This window comes from Panulirus ornatus, chromosome 51 (genome assembly GCF_036320965.1).
Source record: "Panulirus ornatus isolate Po-2019 chromosome 51, ASM3632096v1, whole genome shotgun sequence".
In the NCBI taxonomy this organism is placed as follows: Eukaryota; Metazoa; Arthropoda; class Malacostraca; order Decapoda; family Palinuridae; genus Panulirus; species Panulirus ornatus.
The window spans coordinates 10,261,743-10,286,856 of NC_092274.1; the positions used below are offsets into that span (position 1 = coordinate 10,261,743).

A 25,114-nucleotide genomic window follows, 5' to 3' on the forward strand; every position below is an offset into this window, starting at 1 on the left:
TAATTTGAGCACTCACTCTTATCCCCTTTGCCTTTGTACAGTGGCACTATGCACGCATTCCGCCAATCCTCAGGCACCTCACCATGAGTCATACATACATTAAATAACCTTACCAACCAGTCAACAATACAGTCACCCCCTTTTTTAATAAATTCCACTGCAATACTATCCAAACCCGCTGCCTTGCCGGCTTTCATCTTCCGCAAAGCTTTCACTACCTCTTCTCTGTTTACCAAATCATTTTCCCTAACCCTCTCACTTTGCACACCACCTCGACCAAAACACCCTATATCTGCCACTCTATCATCAAACACATTCAACAAACCTTCAAAATACTCACTCCATCTCCTTCTCACATCACCACTACTTGTTATCACCTCCCCACTTGCGCCCTTCACCGAAGTTCCCATTTGCTCCCTTGTCTTACGCACTTTATTTACCTCCTTCCAGAACATCTTTTTATTCTCCCTAAAATTTAATGATACTCTCTCACCCCAACTCTTATTTGTATATATATATATATTCCATTCTGTACTCAGTCTCTCCTGGTACTTCCTCACACAAGTTTCCTTCCCAAGCTCACTTACTCTCACCACCCTCTTCACCCCAACATTCACTCTTCTTTTCTGAAAATTCATACAAATCTTCACCTTAGCCTCCACAAGATAATGATCAGACATCCATCCAGTTGCACCTCTCAGCACATTAACATCCAAAAGTCTCTCTTTCGCGCGCCTGTCAATTAACATGTAATCCAATAACGCTCTCTGGCCATCTCTCCTACTTACATAAGTATACTTATTTATATCTCGCTTTTTAAACCAGGTATTCCCAATCATCAGTCATTTTTCAGCACATAAATCTACAAGCTCTTCACCATTTCCATTTACAACACTGAACACCACATGTATACCAATTATTCCCTCAACTGCCACAAATGGAAAAAGGTGAGAACAATGGAAGTAAGGGGAGTGGGGGAGGAATGGGATGTATTTAGGGAATCAGTGATGGATTGCGCAAAAGATGCTTGTCGCATGAGAAGAGTGGGAGGTGGGATGATTAGAAAGGAAAGTGAGTGGTGGCATGAAGAAGTAAGAGTATTAGTGAAAGAGAAGAGAGAGGCATTTGGACGATTTTTGCAGGGAAAAAATGCAATTGAGTGGGAGATGTATAAAAGAAAGAGACAGGAGGTCAAGAGAAAGGTGCAAGAGGTGAAAAAGAGGGCAAATGAGAGTTGGGGTGAGAGAGTATCATTAAATTTTAGGGAGAATAAAAAGATGTTCTGGAAGGAGGTAAATAAAGTGCGTAAGACAAGGGAGCAAATGGGAACTTCAGTGAAGGGCGGAAATGGGGAGGTGATAACAAGTAGGGTTGATGTGAGAAGGAGATGGAGTGAGTATTTTGAAGGTTTGTTGAATGTATTTGATGATAGAGTGGCAGATATAGGGTGTTTTGGTCGAGGTGGTGTGCAAAGTGAGAGGGTTAGGGAAAATGATTTGGTAAACAGAGAAGAGGTAGTAAAAGCTTTGCGGAAGATGAAAGCCGGCAAGGCTGCAGGTTTGGATGGTATTGCAGTGGAATTTATTAAAAAAGGGGGTGACTGTATTGTTGACTGGTTGGTAAGGTTTTTTAATGTATGTATGACTCATGGTGAGGTGCTTGAGGATTGGCGGAATGCGTGCATAGTGCCATTGTACAAAGGCAAAGGGGATAAGAGTGAGTGCTCAAATTACAGAGGTATAAGTTTGTTGAGTATTCCTGGTAAATTATATGGGAGGGTATTGATTGAGAGGGTGAAGGCATGTATAGAGCATCAGATTGGGGAAGAGCAGTGTGGTTTCAGAAGTGGTAGAGGATGTGTGGATCAGGTGTTTGCTTTGAAGAATGTATGTGAGAAATACTTAGAAAAGCAAATGGATTTGTATGTAGCATTTATGGATCTGGAGAAGGCATATGATAGAGTTGATAGAGATGCTCTGTGGAAGGTATTAAGAATATATGGTGCGGGAGGCAAGTTGTTAGAAGCAGTGAAAAGTTTTTATCGAGGATTTAAGGCATGTGTACGTGTTGGAAGAGAGGAAAGTGATTAGTTCTCAGTGAATGTAGGTTTGCTGCAGGGGTTTGTGATGTCTCCATGGTTGTTTAATTTGTTTATGGATGGGGTTGTTAGGGAGGTGAATGCAAGAGTTTTGGAAAGAGGGGCAAGTATGAAGTCTGTTGGGGATGAGAGCGCTTGGGAAGTGAGTCAGTTGTTGTTCGCTGATGATACAGCGCTGGAGGCTGATTCATGTGAGAAACTGCAGAAGCTGGTGACTGAGTTTGGTAAAGTTTGTGAAAGAAGAAAGTTAAGAGTAAATGTGAATAAGAGCAAGGTTATTAGGTACAGTAGGGTTGAGGGTCAAGTCAATTGGGAGGTAAGTTTTAATGGAGAAAAACTGGAGGAAGTAAAGTGTTTTAGATATCTGGGAGTGGATCTGGCAGCGGATGGAACCATGGAAGCGGAAGTGGATCATAGGGTGGGGGAGGGGGCGAAAATTCTGGGAGCCTTGAAGAATGTGTGGAAGTCGAGAACATTATCTCGGAAAGCAAAAATGGGTATGTTTGAAGGAATAGTGGTTCCAACAATGTTGTATGGTTGCGAGGCGTGGACTATGGATAGAGTTGTGCACAGGAGGATGGATGTGCTGGAAATGAGATGTTTGAGGACAGTGTGTGGTGTGAGGTGGTTTGATCGAGTAAGTAACGTAAGGGTAAGAGAGATGTGTGGAAATAAAAAGAGCGTGGTTGAGAGAGCAGTAGAGGGTGTTTTGAAATGGTTTGGGCACATGGAGAGAATGAGTGAGGAAAGATTGACCAAGAGGATATATGTGTCGGAGGTGGAGGGAACGAGGAGAAGAGGGAGACCAAATTGGAGGTGGAAAGATGGAGTGAAAAAGATTTTGTGTGATCAGGGCCTGAACATGCAGGAGGGTGAAAGGAGGGCAAGGAATAGAGTGAATTGGATCGATGTGGTATACCGGGGTTGACGTGCTGTCAGTGGATTGAATCAAGGCATGTGAAGCGTCTGGGGTAAACCATGGAAAGCTGTGTAGGTATGTATATTTGCGTGTGTGGACGTATGTATATATATGTGTATGGGGGTGGGTTGGGCCATTTCTTTCGTCTGTTTCCTTGCGCTACCTTGCAAACGCGGAAGACAGCGACAAAGCAAAAAAAAAAAAAATACATATATATATATATATATATATATATATATATATATATATATATATATATATATATATATATATATATATGTCCACTCATGCACATATACATACCTATACATTTCAACATATACATATATATATAAATACACAGACATATACATATATACACATGTACATAATTCATACTTGCTGCCTTTATTCATTCCCGTCTCCACCCCGCCACACATGAAATAACAACCCCCTCCTCCCGCATGTGCACGAGGTAGCACTAGGAAAAGACAGCAAAGGCCACATTTGTTCACACTCAGTCTCTAGCTGTCATGTATAATGCACTGAAACCACAGCTCCCTTTCCATATCCAGGCCCCACAAAACTTTCTTTGGTTTAGCGCAGATACTTCATATGCCCTGGTTCAATCCATTGAGAGCACGTCGACCCCGGTATACCATATCGTTCCAATTCACTCTATTCCTTGCACGCCTGTCACCGTCCTGCATGTTCAGGCCCCGATCACTCAAAATCTTTTTCACTCCATCTTTCCACCTCCAATTTGGTCTCCCACTTCTCCTCGTTCGCTCCACCTCTGATACATATATCCTTTTTGTCAATCTTTCCTCGCTCGCTTTCTCCATGTGACCAAACCATTTCAATTCACCCTCTTCTGCACTTTGAACCACACTCTTTTTATTACCACACATCTCTCTTACCCTTTCATTACTTACTCAATCAAACCACCTCAAACCACATTATGTCCTCAAACATCTCATTTTCAACACATCCACCCTACTCCACACAACCCTATCTATAGCCCACACCTCACAACCATATAGCATTGTTGGAACCACATTTCCTTCAAACATACCCATTTTTGCTCTCCGAGATAATGATCTCACCTTCCACACATTTTTCAACGCTCCTAGAGCTTTTGCCCCCTCCCCCACCTTGTGACTCACTTCTGCTTCCATAGATTCATCCACTTCCAAACCCTCTCCCAGATATCTAAAACACTTCACATCCTCCAGTTTTTCTCCAGTCACACTTACCTACCAATTGACTTGTCCCTCAACCCTACTGTACCTAATAACCTTGCTCTTATTCACATTTACTCTCAGCTTTCTTCTTTCACACACTTTACCAAACTCAGTCACCAGCTTCTGCAGTTTCTCACCCGAATCAGCCACCAGCACTGTATCATCAGCGAACAACAACTGACTCATTTCCCAAGCTCTCTCATCCACAACAGACTGCATACTTGCCCCTCTCCAAAACTCTTGCATTTGAATCCCTAACAACCCTCTCCATAAACAAATTAAACAACCATGGAGACATCACACACCCCTGCCGCAAACTGACATTCACTGAGACCCAGTCACTTTCCTCTCTTCCTACTTGTACACATGCCTTACATCCTCGAGAAAAACTTTTCACTACTTCTTGAAACTTGGCTCCCACACCATATACTCTTAAGACCTTCCACAAAGCATCTCTATCAACTCTATCATATGCCTTCTTTAGATCCTTAAGTGCTACATACAAATCCATTTGTGTTTCTAAGTATTTCTCACATACATTCTTCAAAGCAAACACCTGATCCACACATCCTCTACCACTTCTAAAACCACACTGCTCTTCCCCAATCTGATGTTCTGTACATGTCTTCACCCTCTCAATCAATACCCTCCCATATAATTTCCCAGGAATACTCAACAAGCATATACCTCTATAATTTGAGCACTCACCTTTATCCCCTTTGCCTTTGTACAATGGCACTATGCATGCATTCTGCCAATCCTTAGGCACTTCACCATGAGCCATACATACATTGAATATCCTCACCAACCAGTCAACAATACAGTCACCCTTGTTTTTAATAAATCCCACTGCATTACCATCCAAACTAGCTGCCTTGCCAGCTTTCATCTTCAGCAAAGCTTTCACTACCTCTTCTCTGTTTACCAAATCATTCTCCCTGACCCTCTCACTTCGCATATCCTGTCGACCAAAACACCCTATATCTGCCACTTTATCATCTAACACATTTGACAAACCTTCAAAAGACTCACTCCATCTCACAACTTGCTATTACCTCCCCATTAGCCCCATTCACTGGTTCCCATATGTTCTCTTGTCATGCACAGTTTATTTACCTCTTTCCAAAACGTCTTTTTACTCTCCCTAAAATTTAATGGTACTCTTTCAACCCAACTCTCATTTGCCCTCTTTTTCACCTCTTGCACCTTTCTCTTGACCTCCTGCCTCTTTCTTTTATACATCTCCCAGTCATTTGCACTATTTCCTTGCAAAAATCGTCCAAATACCACTCTCTTCTCTTTCACAAATATTCTTACTTCTTCATCCCACCACTCACTACCCTTTCTAATCTGCCGACCTCCCACACTTCTTGTGCCACAAGCATCTTTTGTGCAAGCCATTACTGGTTCCCTAAATACATTCCATTCCTCCCCCACTCCCCTTATGTCCTTTGGTCTCACCTTTTTCCATTCTCAACTCAGTACTTCCTGGTACTTCCTCACACAAGTCTCCTTCCCAAGCTCACTTACGCTCACCACTCTCTTCACCCCAACATTCTCTCTTCTTTTCTGGAAACCTCTACAAATCTTCACCTTCACATCCACAAGATAATGATCAGACATCACTCCAGTTACACTTCTCAGCACAGTAACATGCAAAAGTCTCTCTTTTGCATACCTATCAATTAACATGTAATCCAATAACGCCCTCTGGCCATCACCTCAACTTACATTCGTATACTTATGTATATGTCTCTTTTTAAACCAGGTATTCCCAAGCACCAGTCCTTTATCAGCACACAAATCTACAAGCTCTTCACCATTTCCTTTTACAACACTGAATTCCCCATGTGCTCCAATTATTCCCTCAACTGCCACATTACTCATCTTTGCATTCAAGTCACCCATCACTATAACCCAGTCTCATGCATCAAAACTGCTAACACACTCTCTCAGCTACTCCCAAAACACTTGCCTCTCACAATCTTTCTTCTCATTCTCAGGTGCATAGGCCCCAATAATCACCCGTCTCTCTCCATCCACTCTCAGTTTTACCCATATCAATGTAGAGTTTACTTTCTTACACTCTATCACATACTCCTGCAACCTCCTGTTTCAGGATTAGTGCTACTCCTTCTTTTGCTCTTGTCCTCTCACCAACCCCTGACTTTACTCCCAAAACAATCCAAAACCACTCTTCCCCTTTACCCTTGAGCTTCGTTTCACTCAGAGCCAACACATCCAGGTTCCTTTCCTCACACATACTTCCTATCTCTCCTTTTTTCTCATCTTGGTTACATCCACACACATTTACACACCCTAATCTGAGTCTTCGAGGAGGATGAGCACTTCCCGCATGACTCCTTCTGTTTCCTTTTTTGTTTATTTATTTATTTTGCTTTGTCGCTGTCTCCCGCGTTAGCGAGGTAACACAAGGAAACAGACGAAAGAATGGCCCAATCCACCCACATACACATGTATATACATACACGTCCACACAGGCAAATATACATACCTTTATATCTCAATGTATACATTTATATACACACACAGACATATACATATATACACATGTACATAATTCATACTGTCTGCCTTTATTTATTCCCATTGCCACCTCGCCACACATGGAATAACAACTTCCTCCCCCCTCATGTGTGCGAGGTAGCACTAGGAAAAGACAACAAAGGCCCCATTCTTTCACACTCAGTCTCTAGCTGTCATGTAATAATGCACCGAAACCACAGCTCCCTTTCCACATCCAGGCCCCTCAGAACTTTCCATGGTTTACCCCACACGCTTCACATGCCCTGGTTCAATCCATTGACAGCACGTCAACCCCGGTATACCACATCGCTCCAATTCACTCTATTCCTTGCCCTCCTTTCACCCTCCTGCATGTTCAGGCCCCGATCACTCAAAATCTTTTTCACTCCATCTTTCCACCTCCAATTTGGTCTCCACTTCTCCTCTTTCCCTCCACCTCTGACACGTATATCCTCATGGTCAATCTTTCCTCACTCATTCTCTCCATGTGCCCAAACCATTTCAAAACACCCTCTTCTGCTCTCTCAACCACACTCTTTTTATTTCCACACATCTCTCTTACCCTTACATTACTTACTCGATCAAACCACCTCACACCACATGTTGTCCTCAAACATCTCATTTCCAGCACATGCACCCTCCTGTGCACAACTCTATCTATAGCCCACGCCTCGCAAACATACAACATTGTTGGAACCACTATTCCTTCAAACATAGCCATTTTTGCTTTCCGAGATAATGTTCTCGACTTCCAAACATTCTTCAAGGCTCCCAGAATTTTCGCCCCCTCCCCCACCCTATGATTCACTTCCGCTTCCATGGTTCCATCTGCTGCCAGATCCACTCCCAGATATCTAGAACACTTTACTTCCTCCAGTTTTTCTCCATTCAAACTTACCTCCCAATTGACTTGACCCTCAACCCTACTGTACCTAATAACCTTGCTCTTATTCACATTTACTCTCAACTTTCTTCTTTCACACACTTTACCAAACTCAGTTACCAGCTTCTGCAGTTTCTCACATGAATCAGCCACCAGTGCTGTATCATCAGCGAACAACAACTGACTCACTTCCCAAGCTCTCTCATCCACAACAGACTGCATACTTGCCCCTCTTTCCAAAACTCTTGCATTCACCTCCCTAACAACCCCATCCATAAACAAATTAAACAACCATGGAGACATCACACACCCCTGCCGCAAACCTACATTAACTGAGAACTAATCACTTTCCTCTCTTCCTACACGTACACATGCCTTACAGCCTCGATAAAAACTTTTCACTACTTCTAACAACTTGCCTCCCACACCATATATTCTTAATACCTTCCACAGAGCATCTTTGTCGACTCTATCATATGCCTTCTCCAGATCCATAAATGCTACATACAAATCCATTTGCTTTTCTAAGTACTTCTCACATATATTCTTCAAAGCAAACACCTGATCCACACATCCTCTACCACTTCTGAAACCACACTGCTCTTTCCCAATCTGATGCTCTGTACATGCCTTCACCCTCTCAATTAATACCCTCCCTTATAATTTACCAGGAATACTCAACAAACTTATACCTCTGTAATTTGAGCACTCACTCTTATCCCCATTGCCTTTGTACAATGGCACTATGCAAGCATTCCGCCAATCCTCAGGCACCTCACCCTGAATCATACATACATTAAATAACCTTACCAACCATTCAACAATACAGTCACCCCCTTTTTTAATAAATTCCACTGCAATTCCATCCAAACCTGCTGCCTTGCTGGCTTTCATCTTCTGCAAAGCTTCACTACCTCTTCTCTGTTTACCAAATCATTTTCCCTAACCCTCTCACTTTGCACACCACCTCGACCAAAACACCCTATATCTGCCACTCTATCATCAAACACATTCAGCAAACCTTCAAAATACTCACTCCATCTCCTTCTCACATCACCACTACTTGTTATCACCTCCTCATTTGCCCCCTTTACCAAAGTTCCTATTTGCTCCCTTGTCTTACGCACTTTATTTACCTCCTTCCAAAACATCTTTTTATTCTCCCTAAAATTTAATGATACTCTCTCACCCCAACTCTCATTTGCCCTCTTTTTCACCTCTTGCATCTTTCTCCTGACCTCCTGCCTCTTTCTTTTATACATCTCCCACTCACTTGCTCCTTTTCCCTGCAAGAATTGTCCAAATGCCTCTCTCTTCTCTTTCACTAATAATCTCACTTCTCCTTCATCCCACCACTCACTACCCTTTCTAATCAACCCACCTCCCACGCTTCTCATGCCACAAGCATCTTTTGCGCAAGCCATCACTGCTTCCCTAAATACATCCCATTCCTCCCCCACTCCCCTTACCTCCTTTGTTCTCACCTTTTTCCATTCTGTACTCAGTCTCTCCTGGTAATTCCTCACACAAGCCTTCCTCCCAAGCTCACTTACTCTCACCACTCTCTTTACCCCAACATTCTCTCTTCTTTTCTGAAAACCCCTAGAAATCTTCACCTTCGCCTCCACAAGATAATGATCAGACATCCCTCCAGTTGCACCTCTCAGCACATTAACATCCAAAGGTCTCTCTTTCATGCGCCTATCAATTAACATGTAATCCAATAACGCTCTCTGGACATCTCTCCTACTCACATATGTATACTTATGTATATCTCGCTTTTTAAACCAGGTATTCCCAATCACCTGTCCTTTTTCAGCACATAAATCTACAAGCTCTTCACCATTTCCATTTACAACACTGAACACCCCATGTATACCAATTATTCCTTCAAGTGCCACATTACTCACCTTTTTTAGAAAGTTACAATACAAGGAGGTTAGGGTTTTAGCCCCTCCACTCCTGTCCCCTTTAGCCACCTTTAACGACACGCGGGGAATGCGTGGATATCAATACCTGAACAAATTCATATCTTTTACAATAAATGCATATTCATACCCCTTCATAAGTACTTTAACCTAACATTTGAATTCTTATATTTTGGTTTCAAACCATTCTTTTCTTCATACAGTATACAAGGCAAAAGTGGTCATATTACATTGTACCACCATGAATCATGAGCTGTAAAATTCATTTTAGATTTTGTTAAAATGCTCCATTAAATACTCAAGCTGTTTCAGTACTGATTTGACAGTATAAAGTGTTACAATAAACTATGGTATGGAACGAGCTCCACTATTGGAGTAGATTTTGTTGTGACAAGTCAGTTCAGTGATAGGAACTGGTTGTTGGGATGCTGATAGGTATTAAGCATAGCTTTTAAAGCTTTATATGGTCTGTGTTGCTTTTTCTTTTCAAACTGTGAATGAGGTGCATGTTCATTATGTATGAAAAATTATTTCAAAGAATGATAGCTAAGAATTTTTTTTTTTTTGGCTTGGTTCTGATGATTGTTTCTTATTTTACATACTAGTAAACAGAAAACTGATTACTGATAAGTTAGTAATTGGATAGTGTCCATTAACCCTAATGTGTGTTTGATATTAATATGTTAGTTTTAAAGTTCCGTACATGAATGATGCTGTGTAGAATTACCACACAGGTTAATATTTAGTTTATTGTAACACAATCACCTGTCTTTACAAATTCACCTGCAGTATCATGCACTCCAGCAGCCTTACAACATTACGTTTTATGCAAAACTTTCTCCGCCTCTTCTCTCTTCACCAAACCACTCACCACCTTTGGATGGGAATGTATGCAGATGGTAGGATGTCTGATTATAACCTTTTGGAGGTGAGGGTGAAGATTTGTTGAGGTTTTTGGAAAAGGGAAATGTTATGGGTAAGAAGAGAGTGATAAGAGTAAATGAGCTTTGAAGAGAGATGTGCAAAGAAATATCTGGAGAGATTGAGTGCAGAATGGTAAAATTCAGGAGTATATGAAGCTAGAGAAGTGGGTGAGAAATGGAAGGTATTTGGAGAAGCAGTGCTGGGTAGTGCAAGAGGTGCATGTGGTATGTGTGAAGCGCAAGTGGGTAGATCAGAAAGGGTGGCTGGTAGTGTGATGATGACTTGAATTTGCTAATGAAAGAGAAATGAGAGATTTATGGACTTTGCTAACAGGGAAGGAGTGCAAATGATCAGATGCGTAATAAAAAGTGACAGGAGTTCAAGAGGAAGGTGCATAGATTGAAAATGATGGGAAATGAGAATTTGAGTGAACAAGTATCATTAACCTTTAGGGAGGACAAGAAGATGGTTTGGAAGGAGGTAAATAGTGTACAAAAAAGAATAAGAAAACACGTAGGAGTATCAGTTAACGGGGCATATGGGGAGTGGTATCATGTAGTGATTAAGTAAGGAGATGGAGTATTTTAAAGAATTGTTGAATGGGTAGCAGATGTAGAGCATTTGGTTTGGGGTAGTAGGCACTGTGAGAGATTCATGGAGAATGGTTTAGTAAGAGAGAAGAGGTGGTGAAAGCCTTTCACAAGATAAGATGTTGCAAGAGGAATGGATGATACTGCAGGTCAATTTCTTCAGAAAAGTGGTAACTGTGTTTTTTATTGAGTAATTAGGATTTTCAGTTTACGTATGGACCATGGTGAGGTTTCTCTAGATTGATTTCATGCATGTTGTCATGCAACACAGATACCTCTATTTTAAAGTTAAGGAATGAAATTAAACATCAGGATTAAAGCTACTTATATTAAAAGAAACAAAGAATACAAGACAAAAGAAGCATATTACTCGGGCACAAATACAAATATTTACGTTAGCACTGAATGGCCCAGGTAAGATTTCAGACCAAGAAATCTCTTCCTCTTACTTAGCTATAGAAATATGACACAAAATACACTTCATCAGTGGGCAGTTCTATATGACGAATTACAATACACTTTTACACTCAGACCTGAAACAACACAGTCCAACAATGTAGAGTGTAGTGTAGTGCCGCATCATTCACTGTGAATGCAGTGATTGTAGTAGCTATGGGGTTGAGACAAGGGAAACCCACATTGCCCACTGGGTGCATGATGGCTGGAAGAATAATGGCCAAGTGATCATCAGGGACTTTTATGGAAAGGGGTAGCCATTTGAGAATAGCTGGCTCAGCCCTGACCTGTCCCTTCTTGACTGTGATTGGGAGAAATGGCCATATTCAATTAATCCTGATTGGCCAAAGCCAGATTGAAATGCCCTTATCCTGACTAATTGGAGGAGGATGGTCTGTAGTGCCACTCCTGATTGGTTGAAGGCCTAAGGCCTGCCCTTATCTCACCAATGGCCTGGCCCTCTCTTGATGGTGAAATGATGATACTTGGGAGGTGATCTTTTCCAGGCATGACCTCATGGCTGATCCCAACCATTGGGCACTGCAGGCAAGGGGAAAAATGACAGGCCTAAGTGCCAGCCATGGCTTGAGTGATGACACGTCAAGGAGGATGAATTCCAAGCTGAGATAACGGAGGCCCTGCTGGGAAGGCTGATGTGGCACAGGACAAGGGACGTGTTAAGGACAAGGAAGTGTTGAGAGAGCCCATACCATTGTTGTGAAGGGGGAGTGCTCGCTCAGCTCACCCTTGCTGACTCCTGGTCATTACATGCCACTCTACCTACATAAACATTACCTACAACATAGACATTACCTACAACACCTAGACATGAAACAACACAGGTTTGTAATACCCCTTCCCTTAAAGGAGAAAATTCCTTGAAAAGGGATTTCCTTACTCTAAGAGCAGGATAAACAGTCTGCTAGCACATTGTGTGTCCCAGGAACATGAGTCTCTGAATTATACTCTTGAAAGAACAAGACCCACCTAGTTAACCTTTGCTTCTTATCCTGAGACTTATTTAAGGAGAATGGTAGTATACACTCTGATAGGATTGCCTGAAGGGCATGAATATAAAGAAAATGCTGTAATGCAAGGATCAAAGACAAAAGTTCCTTCTCAATGGTAGGGTAATCCCTTTGGGCTTGATTAAATTTCTTACCAAAGTAGCTCACAGGGTTATCAACCCTCTCTTCATCCTCCTGCAAGAGGACTGCACCAGCTCCTACATCAGTGTCATCTACAGCTGACCTGTTTGGAGCCTGCAAAATAGAACAATTACAAGGTGTGTCTTTTAACTGCTCGTTCCAAACATATTATACATCTTTCCTCAATAAATCTTTGAGGGGAGCTGCATTGTGGTAAAGTTAACACTGAGCATCCTGCAGTATCCAGCCATACCAATAATACATATTAGTTCTCTTCCAGATCAGGGGGCACATCTAGGGGCTAAAGCTTGTACCTGCACAGTTGATGGAAGGGGGTGGACTGGCAGTCCTCTTTACCTCGCTGACTTGGCACTAGTCGTTACAGAACTGATAGGTCTTGTCAGGCTTGGGTATAAGGGTTATGGGCAAGCTCCACTCTTACACAGCTCCATCAGATCACGCTCCAACATGTAGTCTGGCTCCTCCTGAAGAATGATTGCTCGTTGTGGACTTACTGGGTAAGGGGCTTGTTCAGTAGGCCGGGCATCTCCCACATCTACATCAGAGTTTATCAGGTAGACCTGTCCAGGTGAGCTTTAGCAGATGTGTAGGTGTGTCGACTGCAAGGCAGATATATTCACCCTTTGGCTTCCCTGTTAGGTGTGAGAGCTTTGCCTCCTCCTTCCTGTCCATTCCTCCTTCAGGTCCCCAGATCCCCATAGCACCTGTAGCTGGATCGTTTTCCTTGTCACACACAGCTCCCACTGGAAGGTGGGTCATACAAGCCAGCACATTCTGCTTGAAAGGAGGAGAGTAATGATTAAAATGTGGTTTGATCCCTGGTTGGGGTAATAGAGGCAACGCCTTATTGCTCCTCTTAAAGCTCCTCAATCAAAAGTGTTTTCATACCAGCTCTTCATTTGATCTCGGGTCTCTCCTGAATGGGCCTGAGACAGATCATCAGCCTTACCCACTGACTCTTATTTGGATTCCAAACCAGCAAAGAAGATTTCACACAGTTTCACCTCTGGTTTCATCCTCAGAGGGTGTCCTCGGTCCCTTCGCCTCAGTTGAGTCCAGACCAGCAAAGAAGGTACCACACAGCCCCACTTCACTGGTTTCATTCTGAGAGGATGTCCTCAGTTCCTCCATCTCGATGGAGTCCAGACCAGCAAAGAAGGTATCACACAGCTCTACTTCACTGGTCTCATTCTCAGAGGGTGTACTCAGTCTCCTTCTCAACAAAGGCCAGACTAGCAAAGAAAGTATCACATAGCTCTACTTCACTGGCCTCATTCTCAGAGAGTGTCCTCACTTCCTCTGTCTCAATGGAGTCCAGACCAGCAAAGAAGGTATCACAGATCTACTTCCCTCGTCTTACTCTCAGAGAGTGGTTTCAGTCTCTTCGTCTCAATGGTTGTGTCCTCAAGCACGTGGCCTGCCATGCTAGCTGCCATGAACCTAGTATCTGTGTACTCTGGAAGTATCTCTGGTACCTCTTCCTCAAGTTGCTTTGTCTCTGTGGACTCCACTGGTCTCGCAGGCAACACCGGCACTGGATTCATTTTTTTCCCACTAGGTCATTGTCTTGTGTGAAGTCCTATGAGACAGGCAACCTATTCACATCCCCACAAGAGCAGGGACCATAAAGAGATCTGTTTCCACACCCATATTGGGTAGTGGAGCTTCACTGAGATTTCACAGCCCATCTAACAGGACTCGGTCTTCAGTCTCTCCTACTGGCACCAAGTCCTCCAACATCAGGGACTGCAGCTTACCAGAATCCCACAATAAGGCCACTTTTCTTCATATTCCACAACTACTAACATGGTCCTTAAACAGGAATGTGTTGTAGTTCCCCTGAAATGGATCCTCAACCTTAGACTGATTGCCACTCTTGCAGCCCCTCACTTTCCTGAGAGCAAGGTTAACCTCACTTACATCTCTAGGTGCCCCTAAGTTCGATAAGAGACTCACTGGCCTACTCTCTATAGAATCTGTGGATTCCTTCAGCCTAGCCCAGTGCTCCCTCATCTGGTGCCCACCCTTGCCACAATAATAACATGCCCTAACCCTTTCATGGTTGTTCCTCTGATTCTTAGGAGCCTCGGGCAAGGGAGCAGATTCAGGTGGGGTTACATTATTATTGGATTTTCCTTTGTCGTCAGAACCCTTTGAAAGTTTCTACTTACCAAGTTTGTGAGTCAGTGCACACTGATCTGCTAGTACCCAGCCTTGTCAACAGATTACACCTCTTTATCATTTAGATGATTCAGCATTTCAAGGGGCACACTGCTCTTACATTCCTTGAGTATCATTAATTCTTTAAGTTTTACAAGTTCACGAACTTGTTCGGAGCATAGCCAGTGCATTGTATATCGACATTTTCATGAAAATATTCAACATAGGTCTGGTCAGGACTCTTACACTTAGCTCTAAACTTGCATCTGTAAGCTTCAGGAGTTAACTCATAAGCTTTTGGCACAACATCCTTTACGACCTTATAATCAGTACGCTGGTCATTAGACAGTGCTATGTATATAGTCTGACCCTTGCCAATAAGGATAAGTTGATGCAAAATTGACCAAGGCATCTTAGGTCAAGAGAGCTGATTTGGCAACATTTTCAAATGTATGGAAAGATTCAGTTACATCATCTTCACAGAACTTTGGCACAAAACTTGCATGTTTCATAAAATCAAACTCTGGTACTGGCTTTGATGCACCCTGTTGTATTTTTTCTTGTTCCAGTGTTAGCTTAGCCTGTTCAATCCTTGCTTGTTCCATTCACACCTGTTCATTAATCTTAGCAATCACGAGTTGAAGCCGCAAGCATTCAGGATTAACATTAACATCACTATAGAGCTGGGTAGAGTTTGAAATGTCCGCTGACCCTGATAGTGGAACTGTATCATCAACACTATTTTCAACATAAAGCACAGTACCTACTAGCTGCTCAACAACTGTCTGATTTATTACCAAATTCTTTAACTCTACTTTATGACATTCCAGTCATACACCTTTCCTAAGTCAACCACAAAAAGCCTCAGCTCATAAGCTGTTAAAGTTTTGATATCTCTTGGAGAGGGCTCAGAGCGACAGAAACATTCAATGTCAGCTTCACTGGTCAATGGCATGATTAACTAATGAGGGAAGAGACTCCATAAAGGTAAGAAAGAAATCCTAGCGCAAGATCGCCAGTTTTTTGTTACACAACATGGATAATGTTATTTTATAGATAAGGGATGAAATTAAACATCAGGATTAAAACTACTTATATTTAAAGAAACAAAGGATACAAGACAGAAAAAGCAATTACTCAGGCACAGATATTTACGTTAACACTTAACGGCCAAGGTAAGATTTGAAACCAAGAGATCTCTTCCCCTACGACAACTCAGCTATGAAAACATGACACAAAATACACCTTATCGGTGGGCAATTCTCTGATACAAATTAATGTAACACTTGGACCCTAAATGACGGTCCAACATTGTAGAGTATATAGCACCACATCACTCTTGGCTGACCCTGGCCATTGGGCACCTTAGGTGAGAGGAAAAATGACAGGCCTAAGTGATAACTTGAGTGATGACATGGCAAGGGGGATGAATTCCAAGCTTAGATAATGGAGGCCTTGCTGGGAAGGTCAGCCTAGCACAGGACAAGTAAGCATTGAAAAAGAGAGAGCCCATTCCATCGTTGTGAAGAAGGAGTTGCTCGCTTATCTCAACCTTGCTGCCCCCTGGCTATTACATGCCACTCTACATACATAAACATTACCTACAATATAAATGTTACCTATGATCACCTACACATGGAACAACACAGGTTCATAACAATGTATAGTGCAAGTACAGTGGCAGTATCATAGCCAATGAGGTTAAAAGGTGCTGCTACTGTGAATAGGCACAAAACTGGGGAAAGTTTTCAAGTTTCACTGCCTGAAGGAGATACTCTAGTTTTCTAGAATATCCAAGTGTCACACTGCTCATTTTTGGCGACCTTGTTAATACCCCCTGTAGGGTGGAACTGAAGGTGGAGGCATTACCCAGCTGCATCAGGGCAATCTTGTTGAATGCAGACAAACAACTGAGGTGCCTTGGGACTTTTTTAGTTTTTTTTTTGGACAATTTCAGACCCTTGCTACCTCTGGGAACACTGTGCTGGATTTGCCCTCTGCCATTGGCTTGTCAAGGATAAGGCACAAAAGGCTAAGAAGCAGCACTGGAGTGTACCAGTTTACTGCTGAGCAGTAAATGAGAAGTGCCATTGATGGTGATGATGCCAAATGTAAATGGGATGACTGGTGAAAGTAAAAGGAAGGAGCGTGCTGAGTTTAAAAATTGTAGTTTGGATGTGCTAGGGATTGGGGAAACCCATATATTTGGGCAGGGTGTATGGAATGAAAATGGAAATGATGAATATAAGTTTTGGGAAGGTGTGGAAGGAGGAGTAGTATGGATGGGAATAAATGGAAAGATGGAAAGAAGAATGTGCAGTTCTCCTATCACTGAGAGTGTGAGAAAATGTTACAGAGCATGGGTGCAATGGATCAAGAATAGTGTGGTGGAAGGGAAAGATTGGAATTATGAAGTATGCATGGGTATGTGTATAAGTGCCTGCAAATATGAAGACTATACGAGGAAAAGATTAATGAAGCATTTCTGAAAAAATTTGAGTGACTGTATGGACTGTTTTGAGAATGAGAGAAATGTGGTCGTAATATATAATATGAATGCTAAAGTGAGATGGAATGTGATGAAACTGGTGAGATAGTTGGTAAATGGGGAGTGCCTGGAGTAAATGGGAATGGAAGTTATCTTGTGGATGTTTATGCATACATCTTTTTTGAGCACAAGATGATCCACAGGAATACATGGATTAGGAATGATGAAAGAGAAGAGCAAAAGCCTTTGATTGACTATGTGGTAGTGGATGAAAGATTGAGAAAGGCTGTGATAGATTATAGAGTTGTGAGAGGATTCTTTGGAGACTAACCATTTTGCATTTCATGTGGAAATATGGTTTAAGGAAGATTGAAGGGGTAAAAGTGTGGACATGCAAAAAGATGAATGAAAAATGCAGGGAGAAGTATTAAAAGAAGGTACTTGAAAGTTTAGATGAAAATGCAGTAAATGTGGAGTTGCAGTCATATGTGAATGTGTTAAAATATTGAGAGAAGTACTTTTAAGTAGTGCGGAGGAGGGTGGATGTGCTGGAAATGAGATGTTTGAGGACAATATATGGTGTGAGGTGGTTTGATCGAATAAGTAATGAAAGAGTAAGAGAGATTTGTGGTAATAAAAAGAGTGTGGTTGAGAGAGCAGAAGAGGGTGTTTTGAAGTGGTTTGGTCACATGGAGAGAATGAGTGAGGAAAGATTGACTAAGAGGATATATGTGTCAGAGGTGGAGGGAATGAGGAGAAGTGGGAGACCAAATTGGAAGTGGAAATCTGGAGTGGAAAAGATTTTGACTATGTGGTAGTGGATGAAAGGTTGAGAAAGGCTGTGATAGATGCTAGAGTTGTGACAGGATTCTTTGAAGACTAACCATTTTGCATTTCATGTGGAAGTATGGTGTAAGGAAGATTTAAGGGGTAAAAGTGTTGACAAGCAAAAAGATGAATGAAAAATGCAGGGAGGAGTATCAAAAGAAGGTAACTGAAAGTTTAGATGAAAGTGCAGTAAATGTGGAGATGCAGTCATATGTGAATGTGTTAAAATATTTAGAGAAATACTTTTAAGTATTTCCCTGAGGATAGGGGAGAAAGAATACTTCCCACGCATTCCTCACGTGTCGTAGAAGGCGACTAAAGGGGACGGGAGCGGGGGGCTGGAAACCCTCCCCTACTTGTATTTTAACTTTCTAAAAGGGGAAACAGAAGAAGGAGTCCGGCGGGGAGTGCTCATCCTCCTCGAAGGCTCAGATTGGGGTGTCTAAATGTGTGTGGATGTAACCAAGATGAGTAAAAAGGAGAGATAGGTAGTATGTTTGAGGAAAGGAACCTGGATGTTTTGCCTCTGAGTGAAACAAAGCTCAAGGGAAAGGGGAAGAGTGGTTTGGGAATGTCTTGGGAGTAAAGTCAAGGGTTAGTGAGAGGACAAGAGCAAGGGAAGGAGTATCACTACTCCTGAAACAGGAGTGGTGGGAGTATGTGATAGAGTGTAAGAAAGTAAACTCTAGATTGATATGGGTAAAACTGAAAGTTGATGGAGAGAGATGGGTGATTATTGGTGCATATGCACCTGGACATGAGAAGAAAGATCATGAGAGGCAAGTGTTTTGGGAGCAGCTGAATGAGTGTGTTAGTGGTTTTGATGCATGAGACCGGGTTATAGTGATGGGTGATTTGAATGCAAAGGTGAGTAATGTGGCAATTGAGGGAATAATTTGTATACATGGGGTGTTCAGTGTTGTAAATGGAAATGATGAAGAGCTTGTAGATTTATGTGCTGAAAAAGGACTGGTGATTGGGAATACCTGGTTTAAAATGAGAGATATACATAAGTATACATATGTAAGTAGGAGAGATGGCCAGAGAGCGTTATTGGATTATGTGTTAATTGATAGGCACACAAAAGAGAGACTTTTGTATGTTAATGTGCTGAGAAGTGCAACTGGAGGGATGTCTGATCATTATCTTGTGGAAGCGAAGGTGAAGATTTCTGGAGGTTTTCAGAAAAGAAGAGAGAATGTTGGGGTGAAGAGAGTGGTGAGAGTAGGTGAGCTTGGGAGGGAGACTTGTTGAGGAAGTACCAGGAGAGACTGAGTGCAGAATGGTAAAAGGTGAGAACAAAGGAGGTAAGGGGAGTGGGGGAGGAATGGGATGCATTTAGGGAAGCAGTGATGGCTTTCGCAAAAGATGCTTGTGGCATGAGAAGCGTGGGAGGGGGGCAGATTAGAAAGGGTAGTGAGTGGTGGAATGAAGAAGTAAGATTATTAGTGAAAGAGAAGAGAGAGGCATTTGGACGATTTTTGCAGTGAAATGATGCAAATGAGTGGGAGATATATAAAAGAAAGAGGCAGGAGGTCAAGAGAAAGGTGCAAGAGGTGAAAAAGAGGGCAAATGAGAGTAAGGGTGAGAGTGTATCATTAAATTTTTGGGAGAATGAAAAGATGTTTTGGAAGGAGGTAAATAAAGTGCGTAAGACAAGGGAACAAATGGGAACTTCAGTGAAGGGGGCTAATGGGGAGGTGATAACAAGTAGTGGTGATGTGAGAAGGAGATGGAGTGAGTATTTTGAAGGTTTGTTGAATGTGTTTGATGATAGAGTGGCAGATATAGGGTGTTTTGGTCGAGGTGGTGAGCAAAGTGAGAGGGTTAGGGAAAATGATTTGGTAAACAGAGAAGAGGTAGTAAAAGCTGGGCAGAAGATGAAAGCCGGCAAGGCAGCGGGTTTGGATGGTATTGCAGTGGAATTTATTAAAGAGGGGGGTGACTGTATTGTTGACTGGTTGGTAAGGTTATTTAATGTATGTATGACTCATGGTGAGGTGCCTGAGGATTGGCAGAATGCTTGCATGGTGCCATTGTACAAAGGCAAGGGGGACAAAGGTGAGTGCTCAAATTACAGAGGTATAAGTTTGTTGAGTATTCCTGGGAAATTGTATAGGAGGGTATTGATTGAGAGGTGAAGGCAAGTACAGAGCATCAGATTGGGGAAGAGCAGTGTGGTTTCAGGGGTGGTAGAGGATATGTGGATCAGGTGTTTGCTTTGAAGAATGTATGTGAGAAATCCTTAGAAAAGCAAATGGATTTGTATGCACCATTTATGGATATGGAGAAGGCATATGATAGAATTGATAGAGATGCTCTGTGGAGGGTATTAAGAATATATGGTGTGGGAGGCAAGTTGTTAGAAGCAGTGAAAAATTTTTATCGATGATGTAAGGCATGTGTACGTGTAGGAAGAGAGGAAAGTGATTGGTTCTCAGTGAATGTAGGTTTGCGGCAGGGGTGTGTGATGTCTCCATGGTTGTTTGATGTTTATGGGTGGGGTTGTTAGGGAGGTGAATGCAAGAGTTTTGGAAAGAGGGGCAAGTATGCAGTCTGTTGTGGATGAGAGAGCTTGGGAAGTGAGTCAGTTGTTGTTCGCTAATGATACAGCGCTGGTGGCTGATTCATGTGAGAAACTGCAGAAGCTGGTGACTGAGTTTGGTAAAGTGTGTGAAAGAAGAAAGTTAAGAGTAAATGTGAATAAGAGCAAGGTTATTAGGTACAGTAGGGTTGAGGGTCAAGTCAATTGGGAGGTAAGTTTGAATGGAGAAAAACTGGAGGAAGTGAAGTGTTTTAGATATCTGGGAGTGGATTTGGCAGCGGATGGAACCATGGAAGTGAAAGTGAATCATAGGGTGGGGGAGGGGCAAGAATTCTGGGAGCCTTGAAGAATGTGTGGAAGTCGAAACCATTATCTCGGAGAGCAAAAATGGGTATGTTTGAAGGAATAGTGGTTCCAACAATGTTGTATGGTTGCGAGGCGTGGGTTATGGATAGAGTTATGCGCAGGAGTGTGGATGTGCTGGAAATGAGATGTTTGAGGACAATGTGTGGTGTGAGGTGGTTTGATCTAGTAAGTAATAATAGGGTAAGAGAGATGTGTGGTAATAAAAAGAGTGTGGTTGAGAGAGCAGAAGAGGGTGTTTTGAAATGGTTTGGTCATATGGAGAGAATGAGTGAGGAAAGATTGACCAAGAGGATATATGTGTCAGAGGTGAAGGGAATGAGGAGAAGTGGAAAACCAAATTGGAGGTGGAAATACGGAGTGAAAAAGATTTTGTGTGATCGGGGCCTGAACATGCAGGAGGGTGAAAGGCGTGCAAGGAATAGAGCGAATTGGAATGATGTGGTATACCGGGGTCGACGTGCTGTCAATGGATTGAACCAGGGCATGTGAAGCGTGTGGGGTAAACCAGGGCATGTGAAGCGTGTGGGGTAAACCATGGAAAGTTCTGTGGGGCCTGGATGTGGAAAGAGAGCTGTGGTTTTGGTGCATTATTACATGACAGCTAGAGACTGAGTGTGAACGAATGGGGCCTTTGTTGTCTTTTCCTAGTGCTACCTCACACACTTGAGGGGGGAGGGGTTGTTATTTCATGTGTGGCGAGGTGGCGATGTGAATGAATAAAGGCAGACAGTATGAATTATGTACATGTGTATATATGTATATGTCTGTGTGTGTATATATATGTATACGTTGAGATGTATAGGTATGTATACTTGCGTGTGTAGACATGTATGTATATACATGTGTATGTGGGTGGGATGGGCCATTCTTTCATCTGTTTCCTTGTGCTACCTCGCTAACGCGGGAGACAGTGACAAAGCAAAAAATAAATACTTTTAAGTATTGCGGAGGAGGGTGGATGTGCTGGAAATCAGATGTTTGAGGACAATATATGGTGTGAGGTGGTTTGATCGAATAAGTAATGAAAGAGTTAGAGAGATGTGTGGTAATAAAAAGAATGTGGTTGAGAGAGCAGAAGAGGGTGTTTTGAAGTGGTTTGGTCACATGGAGAGAATGAGTGAGGAAAGATTGACAAAGAGGATATATGTGTCAGAGGTGGAGGGAACGAGGAGAAGTGGGAGACCAAGTTGGAAGTAGAAAGCTGTAGTGATTTTATTTTAATTTTAAAAAAACAAAAAGGATACATGGGGAGGGGGGCTAAATGTTGGGATGTAACCAAGATGAAAAAAGGAGAGAAGGTATAGTTTGAGGAAAGGAACCGGTGTTTTGCTCTGAGTGAAAAAAGCTCAAGGAAAGGGGGAAAAGTGTTTGGGAATTCTTGGGAGAAAGTCAGGTTTGAAGGACAAGAGCAAAAGGAGTACACTACCGAAACAGGGTGGGGGGAGTATGTGTAGAGTGTAAAAAAGTAAAATCTAGATTGTAGGTAAAACTAAAGTGATGGGGAAGATGGGTGATTATTGGTGCATAACACCGGCATAGAAAAAGATCAGAGAGGCAAGTGTTTTGGGGGCAGCTGTGATGTGTTAGTTTTTTGATAAGACCGGGGTTATAGTGAGGGTGATTTGAATGCAAAGGGAGTAATGTGGCTTGAGGGAAAAATTGGTTAATGGGGGGTTCATTTGTAAATGGGAAAAGTGAAGACTTGAGATTTTTGTGCTGAAAAAGGACTGGTGATTGGGGAAACCTGTTTAAAAAGGAGTATAAAAGTATACTATGAAGAGGGGAGATCCCGAGACTTATTGGTTATGTTAATTGATAGGGGGCCCCAAAAAAAAACTTTTGGATGTTTAAAAAAAGCGGAGTGAAAAAGGAATGTTGATCTTATCTTGTGGGCAAGGTGAAATTTGGAGTTTTTAGAAAAAAGAGAGAAGTTGGGGTGAAGAGAGTGGGGAAGAAAAAGACTTGGGAAGGGGGAAATGTTGGGGAAGTCAAGGGGGAAACTGATCGAATGAAAAAGGGGAAACAAAGGAAAAGGGGATGGGGGAGGAATGGGGTGATTTTGGGAAGCGGATCTTCCAAAAGATTTTGGGAGAGAAGCGGGGAAGGGGGGAAAAAAAAAAGGATGGAAGGGGGGGAAAATTTAAAAATTTTTGGAAGAAAAGAAAGGCATTTACGATTTTTGCGGAAAAAATGAAATATGGGAATATAAAAAGAAAAGGCAGAGGTAAAAAAGGTCAAGGGTGAAAAAAGGGGAAATGAGAGGGGGGGGAAATTAAATTTGGGAGAATAAAAGATGTTTTGGGGGAGGAAAAAAATTCTAAGAAAGGGAACAAATGGGGAATTTATGAAAGGGGGGAATGGGGGGGGGAAACAAGAATGGTATGTGAAAGGAATGGAGTGAGTATTTTTTAAAGGTTTTTTAATTTTTTGATAAGAGTGCAGATATAGGGTTTTTGGCGAGGGGGGGAAAGTGAGAGGTTAGGGGAAAATATTTTAAACAAAAGAGAAAAGGGGGAAAATGAAAGCCGGCAAGGCAGGGGGTTTTATGGGATTGCAGTGGAATTTAAAAAAAGGGGGGGACGTATTGTTGACTGGTTGGTAAGGTTTTTAATGTATGAAATCAGGTGAGGTGCCCGAGGATTTGGCGGAATGCTTTCATTCCCCCCCTTTTTACAAAAGGCAAAGGGGGAAAAGTGAGGCTCAAATTCAGAGGGATAAGTTTTGTTGAGTATTCCTGGGAATTAAAAGGGGGTATTGATTGAGAGGTGAAGGGAGTACAGACATCAGATTGGGGGAAAACATGTGGTTTGGGGTGTAGAGGGTTGTGGGTCAGTGTTTGCTTTTAAGAATTATGTGGAAATCTTAGAAAAGCAAATGATTTGATGACATTTTGGATTGGGGAAGGAAAGAAAATTGATAGAGATGTCGTGAAGGGTTTTTGAATAAAAGGGGTTTGGGGGGGCAATTGTTAGAACAGTGAAAAATTTTTATCGGGATTAAGGCATTTTACGTGTAGGGAAAAGAGGGAAAATATTGGTTCCATGAATGTAGGGTTTTCGGAGGGTGTGGATTCTCCATGGGTTGTTTTATTTTTTAGGTGGGGTTGTTTTGGGAGGGAATGAAAGTTTTGGAAAAGGGGAAGATGCGTCTGTTTTGGGGGTAAGACTTGGAAAATGAGTCAGTTGTTGTTCCAAAGATCAGGCTGGTGGGAAAGGTTTTCAGTGATCGGGGCCTGAACATGCAGGAGGGTGAAAGGCGGGCAAGGAATAGAGTGAATTGGAATGATGTGGTATTCCAGGGTCGACATGCTATCAGTGGATTAAACCATGGCATATGAAGCGTCTGGGGTAAACCATGGAAGTTCTGTGGGGCCTGGATGTCGAAAGGGAGCTGTGGTTTCAGTGCATTATACATGACAGCTAGAGACTGAGTTTGAACAAATGCGGCCTTTGTTGTCTTTTCCTAGCCCTACCTCATGCACATGCGGGGGGAGGGGGTTGTTATTTCATGTGTGGCGGGGTGGCGACAGGAATGAATAAGGGCAGACAGTATGAATTATGTATTTATTTATTTATTTTGCTTTGTCGCTGTCTCCCGTGTTAGTGAGGTAGCGCAAGGAAACAGACAAAAGAATGGCCCAACCCACCCACATAGATATGTATATACATACATGTCCACACACGCAAATATACATACCTATACATCTCAATATATATATATATATATATATATATATATATATATATATATATATATATATATATATATATATATATACTCACACAGACATATACATATATACACATGTACATAATTCAAACTGTCTGCCTTTATTCATTCACATCGCCACCTCGCCACACATGGAATAACAACCCCCTCCCCCCTCATGTGTGCGGGGTAGCACTAGGAAAAGACAACAAAGGCCCCATTCGTTCACACTCAGTCTCTAGCTGTCATGTAATAATGCACCAAAACCACAGCTCCCTTTCC

The 25,114-nt window shown here is 42.2% G+C and overlaps 1 protein-coding gene across 1 annotated transcript in view; it reads left to right on the forward strand.

Annotated features, from left to right (window-relative positions):
• The window catches only part of LOC139764751 (protogenin-like), a 1,310,239-nt gene that overhangs the window by 635,407 nt on the left and 649,718 nt on the right, over window positions 1–25,114 (forward strand). The window contains exons 13-15 of the mRNA XM_071691615.1: window positions 13,377–13,487; window positions 13,629–13,809; window positions 13,934–14,259. Of these exons, the coding sequence (XP_071547716.1) occupies window positions 13,377–13,487; window positions 13,629–13,809; window positions 13,934–14,259 (618 nt within the window). The remainder of the gene's footprint in view (window positions 1–13,376; window positions 13,488–13,628; window positions 13,810–13,933; window positions 14,260–25,114) is intronic.